This window comes from Rousettus aegyptiacus, unplaced genomic scaffold (genome assembly GCF_014176215.1).
Source record: "Rousettus aegyptiacus isolate mRouAeg1 unplaced genomic scaffold, mRouAeg1.p scaffold_m13_p_16, whole genome shotgun sequence".
Lineage (NCBI taxonomy): Eukaryota > Metazoa > Chordata > Mammalia > Chiroptera > Pteropodidae > Rousettus > Rousettus aegyptiacus.
The window spans coordinates 27,729,425-27,753,659 of NW_023416291.1; the positions used below are offsets into that span (position 1 = coordinate 27,729,425).

General features: G+C 31.9%; 1 protein-coding gene across 1 annotated transcript in view; it reads right to left on the bottom strand.

The window, feature by feature from the left end:
* ANXA10 (annexin A10) overlaps positions 1–22,528 on the bottom strand; it is a 60,576-nt gene extending 38,048 nt beyond the window's left edge. Inside the window, exons 1-2 of the mRNA XM_016148181.2 lie at positions 22,274–22,528; positions 1,074–1,155 (exon numbers count right to left, since the gene is read on the bottom strand). Of these exons, the coding sequence (XP_016003667.1) occupies positions 1,074–1,155; positions 22,274–22,291 (100 nt within the window). The 5' untranslated portion in view covers positions 22,292–22,528. The remainder of the gene's footprint in view (positions 1–1,073; positions 1,156–22,273) is intronic.
* Between the last annotated feature and the right edge of the window lie 1,707 nt (positions 22,529–24,235).

The following is a 24,235-nucleotide window of genomic DNA, read 5'->3' on the forward strand; positions in this document are numbered from 1 at the left end:
AGAGAGTATATTTAAAGTCCTTTTTTTGTTTTCCGATGGGGTTCTGCTAGTGTATAAAACATGAAGTGAATAAAGTGTGTGTGTGCGCGCGGACGCGCATGCCTGTGCATAGTTCTCATACAGGCGACCTTGTCTTTAAAGTTAAGAGCTTCCTTTGTTATGAAAGGCTTTGTGTGTTTTATGCAAATGTTTCCTTTTATGTTGTCAGTGTTTACCTTCACACTCACCAGAATTTTTTTTTAAATAGCTTTTATGGAACAAAAAATACATATATAATAGATGTTTAACAGTGCCATATCATATCTTAAAGATTAATTTCTTTTAAAAAAAGATTCCAACAGATTTCCTCTCTTCTCTATCCCTTTCCCAAACTCTAGTTTCATTCATCGAACATCCATTTATTAAACAGCAGCATGCCAGACTCCATGCTCTGGGAGCTCACAGAGCCGTCATCAAGTGAGACAGAAAGAACAAGCACAGCGAGAACGAGGCGAGTGACACACGAGTGGAGAAGGAGGGGGCCCGGGCGTTGGCAGAGCTAGGTGAGTTTGGGGTGCCCAAAGAAGGATTTAAACAGGAAGGCTCATTTGAAGAGATTATTGCAGGAGGAGAATTTGGATGCAAAGTAGGTAGGAGAAGAAAATAGTCTTCCAGTCAGGGGAATTATTGGGCCAGTTTACAGACATGTAGAAAAGCAGATCCATTTGGGGGAAAATCAGGGAGTTTGAGTTAGCCGGAAGAGGAGGTAGGAAAAGAAACAGGCTGAAGGAACAAACAGGGGCAAAGAAGGATATTTTATCCTAGATTAAGGATTTTTGGTTTGGGGTTTTGCTTAGTAATGAGATGTTTGAGGATTTAAGGCAAAAACATGTCAAGATCAAATTTGCACTTGAGAGATGCAAATCTGTTCACCATTACTATTTTTTTTTTCAGTTGTTCTACTTCTTTGCCTAGATTAAAAAAAAAATCTGTCTTCTGTTAGACATCAACTATTTATACCCATATGACAATCTTAAAACAAGGTAAAGTGAAAAAAATTTGTAATAAAAGATTGTAGAAATTATCATGCTTACCAAATCCTTGGAGTGCCCCCCCTAGCATTTGGGCATCCATCATGGGGTCGAAAATGGGAGCCGGGAAAATGGTTCCTTGCACCTGGTGGAACAAGTCCATGAGAAAGAGGTTTCAGGAACTTGCACAAAATATTTCAAAATTTTTTTTTCAGATAAAGTATATTCTATATGTCTACATTACTCTGAGATATACACATAAGTCTATTAAACAGATGTGTTAATTTTACATTAATTGCAGAGAGTGAATTTGGTTGATTTTTAAAATTCCATCAGCCTCTGCTCTACTGACATCTGATATTCATCTAGAAAACTTAGATATTAGAACCAATATTAGAATATTGTGGGAATAAAATAAATATATATCTTCTTAATAAATAATAAGAATTGAGACTATTTTATAGAAACTGAAGAGAACTGTATTGGGGGAATTGATGTCATTTATGTGAATTAACAGTGGTACTTGTCACCACAGCTTTTTTATATATCAAATGAAAACATGTCAAATGAAAATATTTATTCAAATTTGGATTATGAGATTCATAATTATCTAGATGATATAGATAGGGTAGGTAATTTTTAGCTGATGTTTACAGCTGCAGAGGAAAACATAAAAACCTGACTGACATTCTATTTAAATTCTCTCTCTTTCCGATAATGAGATGGCAGAACACTGACGTTAGGCTTTGAATCTACATGGCCTATTATTTCAGACAGAGCCAGCCAAACTAGGCACCATATGACTATACTCAGCACAAGAGAAGTGTCAATCAAAATTTATTAAGAAGGGGAGGTCTCGCCCTGTTTGTTGTCTTCAGTGTGCCCAGAAACATTGGGAAAAAAATGCTTTCCATAGCAAACATCTACCAGGCCTTGAGCACTCTGGCATTCGCTGCGCCCTTCTGCTGAAGCTGAAACTTTCTAGCACCTGTTGTCTAGTGGTAGAAAATCAATTCATTAATTTCCAGTCCAAGAAATAAACATATACCAATGCCAAAATATTTATGAAAAGGTTTTGGAGGATTAAGAACAATGTTCACTTAAGTTAACACTCAGAAATTCAGTTTGAATTCCATTTGACTGATATTAATAAACATGAACTTGTCCCTTTGAAGTAGACCTGAAACTATATATAATAATTGTGATATGGCCATATCACGTGAGTGAAACAAACTTTCTTCTTAAATGCCTATATGGACAGACATGTTATTAAAATAACAAAATCTGCATCTTATATTGCTGAAATGAATTTACAAACAAAAGTCCAATTTGCTTCTGATATCTCAAGTTTGTTGTTCGCTTGAGCCATACCTCAATTCTAGAAGTTATTTTCTAGGTGAGTTTAACTCCTTTATTCACTGTCCCATTGACTGAGACTCTTAAGAAAATATACTTTTATTCTCCTTTTACTTATCAAGTTTGGGTAGCAGATTCTAATGTAAATGCTGGGGTTGAGTTCTCCTTACTTCAAGTGTTTTCCTTTGACTCTTATAGTCTAAGATAATTTAAGATATAAACTTTTAAAAGAACAGCCATACCATTAAATGTGATTTTTGAAAATTTTCTGATGTTCATCACTACCTTCTACTAAATTTTTTTTGTTTTGTAGCTCTTTTCTAATTTTTTCATTGGGAAAATTAAAGGTTTTTTGAGGCATGGACAAGAGATATTTTATTTCCCCGATTTTAGGAGTTAGAAGACCAGTTTCGACAAATTTTATGTGGACAATACAATTGATTACCTCAGTAACCAAATCTTGCTGAGTGCTGTCAGCCAAAGGGTTGTTTTAAAATATAAAAGAGAAAATGTATTAAAAAACAATAAGATATATTGTTAAATATGTGTAAGTTATCTAGGCAATTTGAAGTACAAAGTATACAAATATTCATGACAAAACATTTAATTACTGGCTAGACTAGGACCCTCCTGATTTTCTCCCAGAGTAAGTGCTATAAAATAAAACTGTATACCTTTATATATTAAAAAAGTTCTGAAAGTTATAGATAAGGAAAGTTAGAAATGTCTTCAGTAGTTTATCAATCTGTAGGTGAAAGAAGAGAGTCCACGGTTTCTTCCTCATAGTTTTTTTTTTCCTTGTGCAGATAACTAGTACAGTTTATTTTTATAGTATCATGTAAAACTTACTTTTTTTCTTTATAGTTCTCATCTTCCTGGCACTTAAAATTATTGTCTCCTTGTTATTTGTCCCTAAAATAATACACTAAAATGTTTTGGAAATGAATTCAACACTAAGTAAAAAATAGAAAATTGTAAATGCTTAATAATTCACAAAACAATTTTTCTAGTAAGCACTTGCCATTCATTCTATTTCTATAGTATAGTAAATCATTCTATCCATTTTATCCCAATTATTATGTTTTAATTAAACTCTAGTCAGTGACATTATTTCCTATAAGGCACATACCTAATGTTCCTTTTACTTGTTTTGTCATTAGTACAGTGAATCTATCTTTTAATGATCATATTTTTCTAGCTTTATTGAGATATAATTGATATGTAACATTATGTAAGTTTAAAGTCTACATTTTAATGATTCAGTGCATGTTTAAATTGAGAATGATTGCCATAATAAGGTTAGTTAACAGCCATTATATCACAAAGTTTTTTTTTTTTCTGATGAGAATATTTAAGATCTACTCTCTTAGCAACTTTCAAGTACACTTTACAATACAGTATTGTTAACCATAATCACCATGTTATACATAAGATCCCAGAACGTACTCATATTATGTAACTGGTACCCTTTGGTCACCATCTCCCAGTTGCTACCCCTCTTCCCGGCCCCTGGCAATGACCAATCTTTTAATGATTATTCTGACTGAACTGCCCCATGAAGTCTATGGAAACAGTCAGTTACTAGTTTAATTCTATCTTCTGAATTAAACAATTGTTTGAAAAAGATAACTGATTAATTTATTTGGGCTATAAAACTTTTTTAAATGACTACAATATACCTATAAATATATAGTTATCCACTTTAAGGTAATTTGACATTTCTTTTGAATTACTTTTTCAAACTTCATGCTCATCCATGTTCTATTTATTCATCTGTGTCCCACACCAGTCTCTCTGAGTCAGTCTACACCGAGTGTTTCTCTCACTAATTCCTTAGAACTCACCACATTTTTATTTATAATTAGTACCTTTAAGTTCTCTGATTCACTACCTGTTCTTAAAGTTAGGAATTTGACTGTGTCCTATCTAGTATCATCTTATAGCATACTGCTGTACCAAATAGTTGTTCTATGGTTCCACTTCTTATCCTTCTAATTATATTTTATGTCTTTATTCTGAGGAAAGTATATTAAATCTATACCACGATTGTTTATGTAGTTTGAATTCTTTTTAAAATGTTCTCATTTCCTGATAATGTCACTTAACTAAAATGATTTCTTTTAAAAAAAAATTTTAAGTGAGAATTTTGGCTAAATGAACTGACTTTATGTATAATTAACGTGATAAACTTTTTTTTTTTTACAAATATTGAACATCCATAAACTAATCAGATTATTTTAATCATTATGTTTGTTATATTTATTGTTTCATATCAATAAAACTAAACAGAGTCAAATTAATGAGGCAGATAAATAATAATTAGCCAGAAGAGGATATAGTGAGTGGGATGTGCCGAGTTGACAGGGAAAATTTCCCCCATGATACATGTGAGCACATAGGTAAGAAATGGGAGTGCACGATTGCTTGAAATTTGATTTATCTGAGAAGCAAAAGATAGGAGAGAGGAGTGGCACAGATGTGATTACTGAGGGACATCTAAAGGTTTTTAAGGAAGAGAATGAAATAATCTTATTTGAGATCCAGTAGTAACACACTATACACACATAAAGGGTTAAACGGAAATAAGCGATAAAGGTTGCAAGGTGACTAATTTAGAAACTTAGTTGAGATACAAATCATACTTGAACTGAGGCAAATGGCATGCTCTTAATAAGTACAGATTGTTTGTTTAACTGAATGTAATTTAACTTACTCAATTTGAGATATATTTTAAGTTAAGCAAGTAATTGTAGTTTAACCTTTTGAGAGTCAGAGACTGTCGTTTCAGGTGTTTTTCATCATATATGCCTTTTAAAGCAATGTCCTTTTTTATATACATGTTCCTATTTTTTTCTTAGAGCAAATTGAAAATTTTGAAAAAGTGGATCCTTTCTAATTTGACATAAAAAATAATGCATATATGGTAAAAGTATTTTCTTGCTTTGAAAATGGGCATGTTTAGCAATAGTATCACTAAGGCAAAATAAATTCTAATGCCTGTCATTTCAGTTTGAATTCTTACCACAAGGCAATCAAAATATAATCTTTGCTTCTAGGCATTTGTGAATTTAGATTTTTACAAAGAGATAAAAAATACTCCCTTTTTGAAAGACAAAATAAACTGCTTCATAAACTCACTATGGAGAAGAACATGGGTAATTTGTAGATTTAAAAGTTTTCTTACCTGGCAGAAAACTTTCAAAATTATTATGTGGAACTGAATACAGACTTAAAAAAAAAATCATATGTACTTTGCTCATGATGTTGATAAAATTATTTTCATTATCTCATCACTAGGTTTATCAACAAATGCATCATATTTTATTTATTCATAGCTCCTTCAGCACCGAGGTCCATAAACCCTTATCTCTCCATATTTAACATTCATGGGCTACCCCCATTTTAGTCTTTTTTCTCAGGTGGCTTTTGAGTCACACTCATATTGACAACCTGTGTTCCTCAACAGTTTTAAATTTTGAAATATTAGCTATGAGAGCTAGTAATTTGGCTGCCTGTTAATGAATAATTTAGCGGCATTAAAATACCTTAGTTTTAGTGCAGCTGAAGATTATTAGATCTCTAGTTAATTTAGTATTTTTAGAGCTCTGGCAGGAAATTCTACAGAAATCTTGGCTTACCCCTTCTTTAGGGCACTTCCCTTGAGCCAGGCATTTACTTACCTTTGGGGCATTAGTCCTCAGGTCTCCATTGGCTCAGGTCCAAATGCCCTAAGCTCTCCCGAAGATATTTGGCCACCCTAATCTCCTCTGGTTCTGATCTGATCAGAGTTGTTTTAAAGTGCTTTCAATGGCCTTACACACAACCAGCATTCAGGGATGGGTTAACAAGTATATTGTTCCTCTTTCTTACACTTCCACAACTATGGTGTCCTTCAGCACAATGCTGTCAGTTCTATTCTCAAAATAGCTTCCATGTGATTCCCCTTCTTTTAATTTCTGTTACTACTACCTTAGTTTAGGCCTTTACCATTTTTCCCTTGGGTTATATCCAATAAGCTGCTAAGTAGGCCCATTTGTTTTCACTGCCCGAATGGTCCTTCTAAAAGATAAGCTCATCATTAGTTTTGCACACCTGAAACCCTTAATGCTCAAAGTCGTACTTCTCTATAGTTGTTTTCTACTCTTGGCCCACGGGATGGATGGTTTTCACATGAAAGACATATCCCTGAAATCTAGGTATATGAACATGTAGCATTGTGCCAGCTTTGCTGACATTCCTCTCTTGCCTACTCAGCAGAGTATATGGTGTAAAACTGAGTGAAATATTATATTATGTGGCAGAATGTGAATTGTACAAAATAGAAAAAGACATTCCAACTTTGGCTCTTTAGTATTAATGGCAATGCTTTCGGTGCATACTGCAACTCATTCCCTCAACTGAGGCTAGGAATTGTGAGTCAGTTCAAATAATTTAAACATGTAAACAGTGGGCTTCATGACCTGGTGCTTTCTGATCTGTGTGGGTTCATCGTGTTTCCTCTCTCCTGAACCTCTCTCTCCTGCATCATGGTGCACGCAGCCGTGTACTCCGGCCTAAAGGCCCTTCTGCAACGCTGCTCACTCGGTTCCAGCTGTTAGGAGTATATCCCTCCTCCCCGCCCACTCCCATCTTTTGCTTCCATCTTATGATTATGCAGAGCAACTATTTGAGATGTAAATTTCAAGCTTTAGCTCTGGTATCATCTTTTACAAGGAATCCTAACTGACGCCTCCGGTAGAATTGTCTGCTCCCTTTGTAGTGCTTCTAACAATGGGCCAGAACTGTCGTGCATCTTACTAAAGCACCAGTAGCACGTCAGCAGAAAATATTAATTTCCAATTGTACCAGGTGTCTAAGAATAATGAGTACTATTAACTGAGTTTCTTTTGTTTTGTTGAGAATGAATGTTAATATGAATGGTTGTGTAAATTTGGAGGTTGAACTGTTCTCCTTAATAAAAGAAGACTATTTAGATTCTCCGGAAATGATTTTAGGAAGAGATATGACAAGTAATAAGAATGAATAGTGAGGTAGACTTACTCTCTATGGTTTCTCCCTACTATTCATAACTTTTCATTAATGTTTGTTAAAAAATATTGTATGTGGATTTTTGTGTGTGTGTGTAGAAACTAAGAAAAATTATGAATTATTTGGGTTGAGTCTGGGTGAAAAAAGAAACAATCTGTGTGGCTTTAGAGGTTCATATGGAGAAAAGATTATGACAGCATAAGATGCTAAGAATTTGAAGTGTGAGGAAGGCTTTGGACTTCATGTCACATAATCAGGATGTGTAAGGCAATCTTATGTATGCACCTCCCACATGAATTCTGGCTTATGTTTCTTCCTGCTGCTTTGTGACTCTGAAGTCCTCAGGGCCATAGATTACATGATGTTATTTTATTAGAGGTGCTAGATATAATTTGAAATCATTGCTGATTTAGTTTTTTCAAAGTTCTCAATAGGTAGTTGGAATTTTGATTACACATATTCCTTCACTAAATTAACTAGAAATTTGGCTAAATGCAATATATCAGCATCAGTTCTAGGTATTTCCCCTCAGTATTTAAAATTCATAAAACCAGATTTTAGTTCTACATTTATAATACAATAACTGGACTTAAAATTTATATGTAAATTTCCAGTTAAATTACTTACTGGACAATCCTAATCTCGGACACACTCTCCCTCCTCTTATTACCCTCATATTCCTAATTAGATTAGGATGGTTGAAAATGATGTCAAGATGTCACTGATCCAAAGAAATTGCAGTTGACATGGATTTTAGAGAATGGTCTTATTTGTGGAAAGTGAAAATAGAGAATAAAAAAGCTGAGCAATTAAAAGAGAATGCATTTGTGTGAAGAGAACATAATCACTGGAGAAAATTGAGATTATATGGGAAAGAAAGAAAAGTATTTTTAGTGTGGACACTAGAATATAAGAAATTGATCTTAATATCTTAAAAGATTTAAATTTGGAATTTAGTTCATGAGCATACCAAATTTCAATTTTGAACTCTACGTATTTAATACATTGATAATATATTTTTAATCAAATTTTGGAATTGACTGATATTATAAGAAAGAATGAGACCATTAGCTTGAAAAAATATGTGTATGTTGGTATAATTGTAGGTCATCCTTACTGTAGTTTTATAGAACTTAAATGTTCTAGGTCTTATACTGAATAATTAAGTGCTATTTTATGTTCTTAGGTAAAATTATTTTTATGTAGGTTTTTATCACATAATTTAAAGTACTTTAAATATTAATTAAATTTAGCTTTACATGTAATAGCTTATCATAGCCCTTGTCAATTTATTCAGTTATTCTTGAAAGAAAGTAAATATAACAATATTTATAATAAGTTGTATTACATACTATTGTTAGTTTTACTATACATATACATGACTTATTCAAGGCAGCAGTGATTAGTTATATTATAAAAGTCAAAATACCATGAAATTTGGGAGAAAGAGAATCTTTAAGTAAAAAACAAAAGAATGCAAGGAAGCCTTACTGAAGAAGTTTTATTTGAGGCAAAAATCTCATGTTTGATTAGATTTCAACAAGTGGATTTGCATTGCTTGGAAATATTTTTAATGAGGCTCTATCTCTTTTCCCAAGACAATTTTATGGGCTGGCATTATTAGTTCCTTTTTCATGACATTGTATTATTTCTAGCCTAATTTTCTCATTAGGAATCTAAATATTACTAAATGCTTGGAACTAAGAGAACAAAAGACCTATGAAATATAGTCTTAGACATCATGGAAAAATATACATATCTTACTATATATTATTATATTTATAAGGTTATATATAGCATTTATATGCCATATGTAACCTTTCTAAGAAAATGTTAGGTAAAAATAAAGCTATTTATAATTAAATATTAAATATAAAAACAAACATTATAGATACTAAATATTTCAACTAGTAGAGAGAGTTTCTATCAAATTTTTATTGTTTGCACAAATATTCTGTATTAGCTGGATAGTTTAGAATTAATGGTATAAAATATGGAGAGATACATAAAACCACAATTAATTTTTCCTTTCTTGTGTTATCTTTCTCCAAGTAAATAATAGGTTATACATAAAGATGTCATTACACATTTCAACAGTATTTTCAGAATTGTTTCCTTCTCATTTAAAAAAAGTATACATATATTTGCACACATATACATCCTTTTAAAGCAAATCTATAAAAAAATCTTTCCAATCATGAAATAGTTCTGAGGAAGCAATGCTCTTTGGAACAGAATATGTTCTAAAAGGCTTAAAGTCTTCCTGTGAATGAAACACCAGTTGGATTCTGAATAATTTAGGCAACAACTCCCCATGCATTAGCATGATTCTTTAGAAAAGATAGCACTGGTGCCATTATGCACTCCCTCCTGCCCTCAGACAACAATCAGATTACAATCATTTAGCCTGGTCTAAAGGTGATTTTTCAGGAGCTGAGAGCACAGCAGAAATCAAAGTGAATAAGAACCTGTGGGCGGAGTGACAGTAGTGTCCTCTAAAACAGAACCACATGGCTGGGACCACTGTGGGCCTGATCATCAGATGATACTCTGCTGCAGACTCATTTCAGCTACAAGAAAGGAACTTGTCTTTTTATTTATTTTTTTTGAAAGCTCAGTTGTTTAATATTACATGCTAATGAAACTAATGATGCATTTTCCCTGCTTTTTTCTTTATAGCTTTACAACATTCCCCAGCCCTTGTGCAATGGCAGAACTACAAACAGCAGAGTCAGTTCCTGTTCACAAGGCGCTTAGGTAAGACTGTGATAAGCAATGATGGTACGATGTGATTTATTCCTACTGAAAATTAGAAGATTGCAACATACATTTGTATATTTAATAGTGTAGTATGTTTTTAAAATATTATTTTGGAGGTCATACCATAATCATTCACATATTTTGAAGACATTACTTTTAGAGTTATATGAATATATATTACTTAATGGTGCATTTAATATTTCTAATGAGTCAAAGACAGGACTAATGATATGATAACTCTTTATTTGGTGAAAAATACACTGTGAAATTAGTGAACCTAAAGGCAATTTTTAAAATTAAAAAATGAAATCTTGCTAGTAAAATACATAGTGTTCTTTTCCTACAGCTTTAGTAAACCAAACTTTGCTTGGCTGATAGGTCACAAAAAGCATGGATTAAAAAATGTAGATGGATTTGGCTTAAATTTATTTTAACTTCTGGATAAATAATTGCCTCACTGAAGCCCTGGTCATCAGTCAGTCGTCTTATAGGAAGAATGGCATCGGTTTTTAATGTCATCATTACACCACAGCGAAAGTTTTCTTAGTTATTAGACGATTCTATAGTTGCAAATCAATAAACTTTCCTCTATTACAATAATAAATAAACTAGAAAATTTTAAAGTAGTGCTATTTGTTAAAGTTAATGTAACTCTCAGACATATCCTATTCAGTAGCTCAGTCACAGAGATTTGCACTTATTTTTTTGGGGGGGAGGGGTATGGATCTGGAGATACTTTTATATTTATTATTTTTTTCCTATTATTATGATGACAGAAAAGGTTGTAGTAAACATCACACTTTTACTTTTTGTCGAAGTAAATGGTCACTGGCCTTTTACCATGTGCACTATAATTACCTTGGAAGGATCCTGGAAATGTATTTTGTACTCAGAGGGATGGATGCAAGGAAAGAAAGCTGGCATCAGCGATTTTGTGCGAAATCTCCAAGATGGTGAAGCTTCTAGTCTCATTCTTTGGGTTTTATTCATATTTGTCAATAGACGATTTAACAGTGATTTTTTTTTAAACATAGATTCAAGTAACAAATTTTCTTCTTTCTCCACTTGGTCCATCCACATAGATTATATCCTACCCAAATTCCAGACTCAGTTCAAATTCCACATGCTATGTGAAGTTTTTTTTAGATTTTATCAAGTATTATTTATTATTTACTTTGCATCTATATTATGCATACCTTTGCCCCCCTCCCCTTTTTTTTGGCATTTTTTCTTCTAAATTTTAAACTTCTGGAGGAAAGGTCCATTTCTTGCCTTTTGAAGCATTTAGGGTAGTGCCTTAATTACAGTGTGGACCCTAAGAATGTTTTTAAAATATAAAAAGTAAAAATACATGTACCACAGTGGCATCTTTAGTTTACCCAGTATTTTAAAAAATTCATTATTTATATAAGTAATCTATACCCTATGCATTTTTACCTGTATTTCTTTGGCAATCACCTCAGCGGTCTTGTGAAACTAATAATAGTAATCTAATTTTCAAATGAGGAGACTGTTAGGCTAAGTTATTTAAAGCCACACAGCAGGTAATGTGTCATGAAGCCAACACTCAAATCCAAATTAAACTTCATGATTAATGTCCTTTCCATATAGTTGTAATTGATTAAAATAATACGTACTATTGAGACATTTTTTCAATTTGGCAAGAAAAAAATTCCTATTTCCAAAGGATCTTGCAGGTATAAACACAACTCTAAAAACATAAGCTCTCACCCCTAAGTCAGTTCTAAGAGAAAAGAGAAAGCTCTGTGTGTGTGTGAGTGTGTGTGTGTGTGTGTGTGTGTGTGTGTGTGTGTGTGTGTGTATTAGAAGGAGAGATTGAGGAGAGAATAAGAGAAAGACAACCAAAGAGAGATTCTTATTGACTGGATCATCAAAATGCATTTAAGAACAGAATGTCTAATATTTAATTTTAAGGTACTTGCAGAATCTCAATATAAAGCCCGCTCTTACCTTCCTCCAATGAACCCCCAATTAAGGTTGGTTGGGATGGCTTTTTGTTGGTGGTATTTTGAAGGTGTGAAGGAATTAGGATTATGTGCATGATAGGGTTACCAACCATTGAGAAGGGATTGCATAAATGAGCCAGCTAGGTGTTTTCTAAACTAATTAAAAGAAATGGAAACATACTTGAAATGAATGAGAAAATGGTTAACTTTCATTCTCTGTGTTCTTCTTGCATCAGACAAAATTTTTTAGGGAGATGGACATGGAATAGGATTTTTGTAAACTTAATTCGAATCTTAAAAGACATGACTTCAGCTTATATCTTATGGGTTATATTGCACCACTCTGTAGGAGATGTAGTAAAGACCATTCTGCTATTTTGTTATCTTTGCAGATAAAAAAAAAAAAATACCATGGAGCAGATCTGAAAATTCTACTCAAACTTCCTTACGAATAGTCTAATTAATAATGTGTCATAATACTTTTTATTTTTATCAATAATATATTATTTAGAGACCTGAAACAACATTTAAATCTAATGAACATATCCATGACCCAAATAAAATAATGTATAAATGCATTTTACAAACCATGATATTGTAGAGGTGAAGGAGGCACTACGTTTTTTACTGCTTGTCTAGTAACTTTGCAATTAATCTGTACCTTTATATTCTTTATTTAATTTGAAGTTATCAGCAAGTTTGTACCAGGCAAGGTAGTCATTCTTATTTTTAAATTACATATCAAAATGATGGCTCAATATTTATATGAGTCCATTGGCTTAATAATTGGCAGCCCTGAATAATAGTGTCTGACTTGGAACCCAATGCTTTTTCAGTATATCTTATCTGTCAATTCTCTTCTCTTTAATTCTGTTACTATTCTCATTTTTCAAAATTTGAAAAAAAAATCAATGCTACTTCCATATTTATGTCACAAAAAAGGTTTAAAAAATTCAAATGCACATAATGAAATCTAGAGGGGATTTTTAAATCTAGACAGTGATTTTTAAAAGGTTAAATGAGAAGCATATTCAATATGGGATCTAAGTGATTGCTCGCACTCAAGGAATACATGCAGTCCTAAATTTTGCACTTCAGATAGAGATTATGCTGACATTTAATGTGTGAAGATATTTTTAGAGAGGTTAGTAACCAGCACTCTCAAAGCACAGTAATCTGTATTGCAAATAGAAATAGCCTCCTGGTGATTAAAAATTCTTTAGCTTTTAATAACAGAAATCAATGATAATGTTATCTAGTGAACTGTATGTTTTTACCTTTATAATTTTACCTTTATAATGCTTAGTTCTAGCTGGTTTTACATTTTTTCTCTCTGAGTTAATATTAACTAAAGCAAGAGAATATTATTTTTTTAAAAAAGCCAGTTTGCAGCTCAGTAAAATCTTGGCTGGGTAATCCATAAATAAATTACTTAGCTATACAATGAAGATTTTTTTGGTGTTGTTTCTATATTAAAGGAAATTTAACCCAAACAAAAGATTTAGAATTTTGGAATTAATCTTGAAAGACATATGACTAATATATATTACAGAGTTAAAGTAATGGCCAGTTTGTTTAGGGTAATTTTTGCCTTGAACTGTTTTAAATAAATGTCCTGCGTAACATTTCTATGTTGTTCAGTCAGAAAATTGTACAAATCTCAATTACAAATGGCATATTTATCACTTGTAATAACAAAATCAGCTATAATGTAAGGAGACCCCAAAAGAGAATGCAGATTGCAGCAAAGAAATTTATATAACAAACAAATCTTGTAAACACAGTAAAGTAGGTTGAGAGAAGAGACTTGCCCTAAGTAACTTTGGAAAATAGTGTTTAACTGGATACTGTCAAGCCAAAAGAGTAAAAGAACTTTAACAATGTTTTCTTGTTGGTAATTTGTTTCTCACAGGGTTATGGCTTAGTGTGTTCTGAATATGTGTATAGTAAGGTTCAAAAATAAGCACATACACTTTAGATATTGATAGTAATGGCTTTTACTGTGCAAAGAAGTTATAAATAGTGGAGAAAGCTAAAATTTTGGACCTGGATTAGATTGAAAGTATCAATGTAAAGATAGATGAGAGAGAGAGAGAGAGAGGGAGAAAGAGAGCAAAAGAGAAACAATGGTAGACAGACAGCCGCATACATACAAACATAATACTTATGTACAGAAATATTGAAGAGATGTATGCAGTTATGTAGGTTAGTACATATTTATTTGTTCTGTCATCTGAAAGAGCATATAAGCAGTTATCACCTTGTAACAATAAGCACACTAAGTATCTAGATCTTGGTTTTACATATTATTTTTAATTAAGAGAATCAGGGCTCCTTGGAGAAGTGGTTCATTTCAGAACTGAGACAGGGGAAAATACAATAGACCATTTAGGACACTACAGAGTACACTACACCTATTCTAAAATTAGTTCCTACATCAAATTCCAGACTTGATTTCCTTTTAATACTTTCTAGACATACAAACATAAAAAAGAAAATTAAAGAAACCTAGATCATAAAACTGTTCTCCTGCATCTTTTTTGGAAAGGAAATAAAGCATAATATTTGAGAGGGAGGCTGACTCATCTGTTTCTTCATTGTTATTGGCGGACAGGTTATATGTAATCCTGTAATTCTAAGAAAAGGTATTATTTAATCCTTATTTCTCTCTACTAAATAACAAAAATCATTTCCACCTCTGAAGCATTCAGATAACTCCAAATCTGCATCATATGTAAGAAAAAGACTAAGTCTACTAAGTCACGAAATTAGAGTTCACTGACTATCCCAAAGGGGAATGCAGCATATCCATTATAGTCATCCTATAATTTACAATATCTGGGATGAAACGAAATGGGAACCGTAGGGGAGTGAGAGCTGGAAGAGCTTCTGTTGGTCATTAAGTTGTTATAGGTTCAGCTGTGACCCTGGTTACACAAAAATATCCATTTCAAAACCAATAATTTACCTATCACTGAGGGTTCATAAGTCTTACTTTTTCTTTTTCTTTTTTTTTTTTTTTTTTGCTATGAATGGACTACTATATTCACTGAGAATATTTACTTTTTTATATAAGAGCTATATGTTTGATTAAACACATAGCAGACAATACAACAGGTGATGAAATGTACACAGGCATGTGTGCCCCAGGTATCAAAACCTCTATCTTTACCACCTTTGTCTGTTTTCCTATTTACCATTTAAAACAATGACATTTTTAGACCAGCAAATGAAAGCCTAGAAGAATGTGTTCATATATCCAGTATTTCTAAAGAATTGAACAATAATTCAAGAAAATTACTGTTGTAGTGATGGCAACAATATAAGAATCATCATCTATAAAATATGATTCTTATATTTTTTTAAAACCATTATTACTACATATTACTTAGAATAATGCATCTGCTGAGGTTAATGTGCTTTTTTTTTATCATTTGAAAAATATTTTTACAATGCTTTCAATTCTGGCTTATTGAAAAATAAAATAGCACAATATTGCAATTAAGAGATAGGATGATAAAATACATTCAGATGTCTCGTTGCTTTATTACAAATTGCCACAAAATGAAGATGAAAAGCCAATCCGAAGTAGGTTGTGAGTGAGGTTGATTAATAGTTGATAAAACACATTATTATATTTATCGTGGTCTGTTTTTGGTTCCTTCTAGCATAATTATCAGAATGTCTGAAGGACATAAGTAAAAGTGTAATTGAAAGAATATATTCATAGCTATGCGTTGTGATAAGATGGAATACTGGCAAAAAAAAAAAAATACATCTAAAGAAGTAGTCTTTTCTGTGTTTTGGCTAAGGAAGGAGGGTCCACAAGCTATAATCAGAGTTTCAGGGCTCCTTGGAGGCAATTCCAAAGAGGCCTAGGCAGAGAGTTGGACAGAATGAACTCTGAAGTACTTAAAAAAATTCCCGTCATTTTTTCCTCTTTGGTGAATCAGGCAGTGAGTGCTATTCCTGATTACAAGAGTTTCTGCTAACAGAAGAAACTTATGGCAGACAAAGGGCTGGGTGTTGACTTGGAGTTGGTACAAAATGAAAAAATCAGTAAACAGTAAGCAATGCCCTCTAAATGACATCTTTTTATCTGCTTTCTGTACTCCACCTAATTCCAAAAATACATGACTCATTGAAATAACCATGACTCTTATTGCTTAAACATAATTTGTTAAGACTTTAATCTTGTGATTCAAGAACAAAATATGTAGTTTTTAAAAGATATGATTTGTGATAATCTGATGACTTTCTTCCTCTACTGTTTGTTAAATGGGTTTATTAATTAGAAAAGAAAAGAAAATTAAAATATAATAAACCACACTTTTTCTGTTACTTGGGTTTTACAACTCTCAATGTTATTTAAATTTAAAGAGGGTTCTGAGCTTAACCTAATGTTTATTTAAATGAATGTCATTTATTAATGTTAATAGAAGTATAATATCAAAATAACTTTTCATATAATTTTATAATCATCTGAAAACATCTATTTAAGAGAAGCCAACATATCTAGAGGGGTATGTCAGAGAGATATCTTACCTTCCATAGACCCTCTGATCTGTATACTATAAGCACTTTCAAAAATAGAAATGATTCTGTAGATTTAAGCTTTATTTAAGCTTAAAGTTATTTAAGATTTGCTATTATGGTAAGTAGTCTAATATCTTGTAAACAAGGACTAAAAGTTTTCCCACATTCTCCTCTTCAATGTTTTTACCTTTTATTCTAAGACTCTGTTTAATTCCAGGATAATGATGGTCCTGTACATCAATGGAATGCATGTTTCAAAAGTGCAGAGCTTTCAACAGTCATATTCACAGTTGTCTCCCTAGTACAAAGATGTGAGAGTGAAAGTGGAAGCAAAGAGGCCAAGTAGGAGGCCGTTGAATAAAGTTAGCAAGTGATGATGATGGTAGCTTGGACTAGGGCAGTTATAGTGGAAGTGATGAGACGTGGTCAGATAATGAGTAATATCGTGAATGTAGAGCCAAAAGTTTTTATTAATGATTTGTAAGGTGTGAGAGAAAGAGAGGAACCAGGGATAAATCAATTTTTTTTTTTTATACTCAAGCTAGTAAAGATGGAGTTTTTCTCATTGAGTAAACACCTTGGTTATATGAATTTGGGGTTCAAATGTTCATGCTGAGTTAAAATATAAATTCAAAGAAGACTCTGAATACATTATAATTAAAGCCATTACATTGGCTATAATGACCACAGGAGTGACTATAAATCGGAAAGAGAAAAGTGTCAAGAATTTAGTCCTGGGGCATTCTTGGCAAAGGAGACTGTCAAATGACACTCATTTCTAGTAAGATGACAAGTAAGAATTTGGCACGGGATTTAGGCACATGGAGGTCACTGCTTACTTTCATAAAATAGAGTGGGTTTGTGTGAAAACTCAAAGTATATTCAAAGATAATTGGAGGAGAGGAATTAGGTATAATTAGTACAATATGCTTTTGAGGATTTTTGCCATGAAAAAGAGAATTTAGCAGTAACTGGTGGGAGAAGTGGCGTTCTGAATTTGTTTAGCATGGTAGACGCTATTTACAAATAAGGATTATACTGAGTTTAAGAGAATATATTTATATTTGCACTTGTGAAACTTTTGATGTTAAGTTTAGTTGTAAATTTTATGAATAATTATGCACATAAATTTATACATATGTATCTATATGTATAAACAGATTTGACTTTAGTAGTAGATACAAACAACCTCATCTATACAAGCAGTTCCAGGGCTTTTGAGTAAGAGTTTGGTTCAAGCTCTGGTACTACTACTTAAAACTCCTTGTTTTGGGGTGCTATTTATGCTCCAGGTTTTCTTAGTGCTTTAACTGCCACTTAATTCTCAAGAGACTCTTATAATATAGGTGCTATTATCACACCCATGTTACAGGTAGGAAAACTGAGGTACAAAAAGATTAAGTAGACATCCTCAGTTATATAAATCCTATAGGGTAAAGCTGGCTCTGACTGTATGTTTAACCACTATTCTACTGTCCTGTTTGCCCGGCATTTACATTCAAAGCAATCTGTCTTTTCTTTCAGCCAAGACTGCCATCTTCCAGGAATTCGCCAAAATGACCAACACAAAGGGAAAGAGGAGAGGCACCTGCTATAGGTTCTCCAGGCCTTTTAGAAAACATGGAGTTGTTCCTTTGGCCACATACATGCGAATCTGTGAGAAAGTGATGTTGTAGACATCAAGGGAATGGGAACTGTTCAAAAAAGAACGCTCCACAAATGCTACCACGGCAAAACTGGAAGAGTTTACAGTGTTCCCAGTGTGCAGTTGGCATTGTTGTAAACAAACAAGTTAAGGGTGAGATTCTTGCCAAGAGAATTAATGTGAGTACTGAGCACGTTAAGTACTCTAAGAGCCAAGACAGCTTCCTGAATGTGTGAAGGAAATGATCAAAAAGAGAAGGAAGCCAAAGGGAAAGGTACCTGGGTTCAAATGAAGCACCAGCCTGCTCCACCCAGAGAAGCTCACTTTGTGAGAACGAATGGAAAGGAACCCGAGCTGCTGGAGGCCATCCCCTATGAATTCATGGTATGATGGGTTTAAAAAAAAATAAAATAAAGACCTCCAAAAAATAATAATAAAATAAAATGAAAGCAATTCTTAGGCGTTAGAGGGGTTTTTAAAATATCTAACGACATGGTCATATAGAACTTCAAGGAAGAAGTTACTACCTTTAATTTTTTCATTTTAATACATGTTAGCTCAAAAGAGGCTTCAGTAAAATTTGAAGCTATGACCAGCATGATTCATAACTTTTGTTCACTCAAAGTGTGTAAAGTTCAGACAATGAAGTCTTGTGACAGACGGTAAAAAGCATTCTAAACTATGAGTAACCTTTTATTCATATTTGTTCAGTAAGTCATACTGCCGATAAACAATCAAAGTCAGATTTCTCACATGGAAGTTTTTCTCCCAGGAATACTTACAATCTGGAAAGCCTGCTTTAAAAAATAATCTTGCCTAATCAACAGCCTCTGCTCTCATGGGAGGTCTTCGCAGCCTGCAATCACTCCTGGATAGAAGGCCCTGAATTTGTTTCTGATTTTCCGAGTGCTTTTCCTTCATTTCATGTAATTCACTGCTAAATACCAAAGCATTTATTCCAAACTAATAGGCAGGATGTCTTGTTGCCCACACTAGTCATCACCTGAGTTGCTGTTGTCTGACTATGGTACCCCTAACCCATTCCGCAAGTAAATTTACAAGTAAGAGAATCTTTGTAAGATATTGCTGCTAATTTTACATCTGTTGATTTGGTTCACAAAGAAAATGTATTCTTTGCTTCATAACATGAAGTCGGGAATTATGTAGAATGATCACACTTTGGCACTTGCACCTCTTTTTTTTTTTTTTTTTTTTCTGGTGGTAGAAATGGTTTGGAGTTAGGCAGGATCCGGTGTCACCACTTCCTGACTTCACTTCTGGGAAATGTATTTAACATAGAGAAATTAAGTCTCAGTATATTCATGTGGAAAATGGAGATCATATTACTTTCCGTGAAGATTGTAAAGACTAAAAATCATATATTTAAAACCGAGCTTAATATCTGGTGTCTTCAGAAGAATTTCAAAACCCTTTCATGCTAGGTGGTATTCTTGTGAAAAGGTTTTCTCTGATGATTAAATTAGACAAGGTATGCAAAGATCCTGATGTAGAAACTCAGGATATTTTAATAATAGTTGTTTCTCTACTTTAAGTATAATACATATTGTTAATTTAGGTATACATTTTCCTGTTGGTCAATAAATACGGTAGAAATAGGAAAGTTGTCAAAAGGATAGGAAAAGGAGTAGGATTAGAGTTTACTTAGAGGCAAGAAGAAAGGGTATAATCAAATAAATGCATCAATAGTAAATACAAGGCTACTATACAAGAAAAGGGATCCGTTCATGACAAACAGGACAAAAATAGCCAACAATTTCACTAGAAGAATCAAACAATATATTTGAAAAAGGCAGTATATTTCCGTGGTAAGAGTTTGAGCTTTAATTGCATAGGGATGCCTGAGATTGGATTCTGGCTTGGACAAATTTATTTTCTTGTTTGTTTGTTTGTTTGTTTGTTAACAGTCTACAGTGCAATTTCCTCCATTGTAAGAGAGATAATAATATCTTCCTGCAAGGTGATTTATATCTGCATAATTAATAAAACAATTCCCAGATTGTCATAATCATTTAATGAAATCTAGTTTTCAATAGATGGTCTTACAGTCAAGCACATAAATAAAAAACACTTACGGATCAAAGGTAAATTTACCTTAATGTAATTAACCCACTTAAACTACCTTAATCATTGAATGACATCTAACTCCATAATTCTAGAAAGAATTTTAAAGTATTACATATGCTTATTTCTAACAGAAATATAATTACTTTTGTATGATTCTTGCATCTTGCTTGACTTATATTTAAATTTTCTATGTTTTGTAACTGACACTTAATGAATTACTTTGGTGGCTCTCAAAAATGGTCACCCATTGGTATCATATGTGTAAGTTCAAATGTCATCCAAACTGAATCAGAAATACTTAGTAGAGGGCCTAAGATTATTTTAACAAGCAACCCAGTCAATAATTATCCAAATAATTATCCACATAAGAAAGTTTGTGCTTTCCTTGCCTTTGGAGAGCTTGTCTTTTGCATAAAGACACCAGACTCAAAATGGAGTTTAAACAAATGAACTTGACCTCAAATATCAGTTTCCTTAATACTAAATTCTAACCACTTGGGCCATATAGCTTAAGAAAATAAATTATTGCTTTAAAATATGATGACATTTAATATGTAAAATCATTTTATCATCAAAACTTGCTAAGATAATACATAAAACTTAACATTTATCTCTGATATAGCTGATTAAAAACACTTAAAATGGATTTTGAGGTATGTTCAAATCTAGCTCTTTAATCTCTAATAGTCTTTTTCTGCTCCAGAAGCATAGCAAATTGCTTCAAAATCTTATCCTAACTTTTAATAATCTCTGAAATACAATTTGAATATTCTCCACATGTTTCTATGGATAAATTAGCATATAAATGTTAACATAAGACTATACACATCGTGCAGAATATAATATTATTTCCAAATAATTGTACTTGAATAAATAGGGAAAAACCTATAGCTTTTTAAAAATTAAATAATTTATAATACTGGCCTAAATTACCTAATGATTTTATTTCTCTGTAGTGAAATGTAACTACTTCACGATTAATAAAACAGTAATGATAAGTTTTACCTGCAAATAGGGTTATGAAATCTCAAGGTGAAATTAAGATTCTTAAGCCAATGATGATGGAAAGTTAGCCACATTTTTGGTCCTCATTCAATATTTAATTTAAAAAGCAAAATAAGTAAATAAAATTTTATAGACATTAATACTTTATAAGTAAATAATATTATTTTGATTCTAAAGTTTGCCCAAATAATTATAATTTTTGCATAAAAGTAAAAACCTTCTTGAAAATATTTTTTATAATTTAAATTTCTTTAAAAATTATTATCAACACACGACACACATATATAATTTATAAGACCATGTAAATGGGATATATTTTCAAATAATGCATATTTCTTTAACTCAGAGTTTATGTTGGCTCTTCAAAATTTGTCGACTTTAGAACAGTTAGATCAAAGTGATTCAGACAAGGAAAAAAAATTAAATGACTAAACTGAGTTATACACTGCTTAAATTCAACAGATAATTATTTAAAAATAAACTATTTTCTAAAGAGATCAGAGATTAAAATATTAACAATCAAATTTTAACTTCTTGTAGAAAGAAATAAATGAGACCAAAAATCTTATAACATAAAATTACTTATAAAAGTAAAAGTAACATAATTACTTATAAATTGAGTCAAACTACTTATAAAAGTATAGGTAACTAAATCACCTCTATAGAATAATACATTATTTCAAAATTAGCATAGACTTGAGGTTTAATAATATAAATTTTACTTAATAGTTACATTGAACACCTAATTAAAAAACTTAACAAGAAAATTAAAACACCAGTATTTCCTGTTTAAAATCTCAACTACCACAAATGAAATTTTATAGATAAGGTTCAAATCTCAAAAGACTGGAAAGTTTTACAGAAATAGCTAGTATACTTACATAGTCTCCACAAAACATTTTGATGACAGTGGTTAACTTCAGAGTAGATCAAAAGATTTTTAGTAAGTGATTAGTTGTACAGACTTGCTTCACTATGTAGCTTGAAAGAATTGAAATTCACTGGTCAATCAAGTGTAAATCTGTCTACCCTTTACCTCAGTTTCTCGGGCAAGAAAATGTAGGGTCAATTCTGGATACAGCCTGTCTAAAGATACAGAATCTATACTGAGCTATCAGTCGTAGGTGAGTAGGCAGAATTATTGCACAAAATAAATAGAACCAGTAGCCTAACCCCTGGTCCTGTGTTGATTTAAGAAACATAAATTAGCCAATCAATGAAAGAAGTGTAATCTTTTGAAAAAAGCTGATGACTTATGGGAGGGTCAGTTCATTTAACTACCCAGTTAATGATTTATTTTCTGCTTTATCGTTTTTTAACATCCAGACTCTTTGTGGTACCCAAGCTTCATTTTTCAAATTGCTAGGTTCTGTGTGTATTTATACCATTCTTTCACTATTATATATCTGGTATTATGTTAAAAAATAATTTATTTAGAACAGAATTGATTAGCCAGCAATAAAAGTCTTGGAGAAATGATATATTCATCATGATTTTCATACTTTCTATACATCTTATTTTAATATTTAACTTTGTTATCTTTTAAGGAAACATTTCTAAAATACCTTCAAAGTCTAGTGTATTCTTAGGAAATATCTATTCCTATAAGTTTTATACATTATTCCAAAAATCACAATAAATGTGTTTTGTATCATTTTACTACTACTTACCATTTAGTGAACAATACAATGTTCATTCATTTAGTCTAGAAAAATTTTTAAATATTTTTAAGACAAATTAAGAATAAATAATTCTTGGTTGAAAAAACAGAAAGTACTATAGTAAATATTCACTGATCAGCATTCATAACTCTAGGACTTCTTTCCCCAAAATAAATCTGATATTAAAATATGAATAAAAATTATTAAGCAGGATGTCTTAATATATGTATTATGAACAGAAAAATATGATTTCTGCAGCATTTAGTTCATAATAGAATCTAACTTAATAATATACTTGGTACTATAAAAGATGTAAAGAAGTATGATATATACTTTTAAAGAAGTTCTAATCTAGTAAGTCAACCATGTATGTGTGCACATGTGTATGTGTGTTTCTGTAAGTGTCTTAATTTGAGTCTTGTGTTTTCTCTGTGTATATTTAAACAGCATCTAGTAATTATTAAATAATAGTTACGCTTATATGTATAGAATTCAGAATTAAAAAAAAGGAAAATGAGGTTTTCAACTAAAATTATTTTTTTTATAATTTTTTTCTAAGGTTGTGTGATTTATGGTTTTAATTATAGACTAAATGTGTCAATATGAAATGAAAATTGTCAAAATATTTGAGGCAAACCTATTTTCCTTAATATTATCAGATAATTGAAAGATTTGATAATATTCTTAATTTCCTTTCATACAGTGATTATTTAGTGTTTATTTTTATTCATCATTATTTTATTGTTCAGATTTTTTTAAAGATGTACTGAATTGACACTACAATGTCTGGGATTTCCTTTTAATAGTTCATTCAAAAAAAGTTGTGGGAGATATTAATTCATATGACAGAATCTTGAACTGTTGGGATGATGACAGTCCCTTGGTTCATTTCTATTTTTGTCTGTATTTGAAAATAGTCATACTAATTTTTTAAGTTTAGGTTTAACTTATTTACTCACATTTAAATATGGTTAGAGTATACAATGTGAAAGGTCATAAATACTAATAATCACTGAGCATTTACTCTATATTAGGCATACTTTCAAGTGAATTTACCTGTATAAATGAATTTAATTCTTACAAAAACTCTATGGGCTAAGTAGTACTCTTATCCACATTTTAATGAGGTGAATTTTGGGATGTCGTGTATTTAGAAAAGTTGCCTAAGATCACACCCTAAGA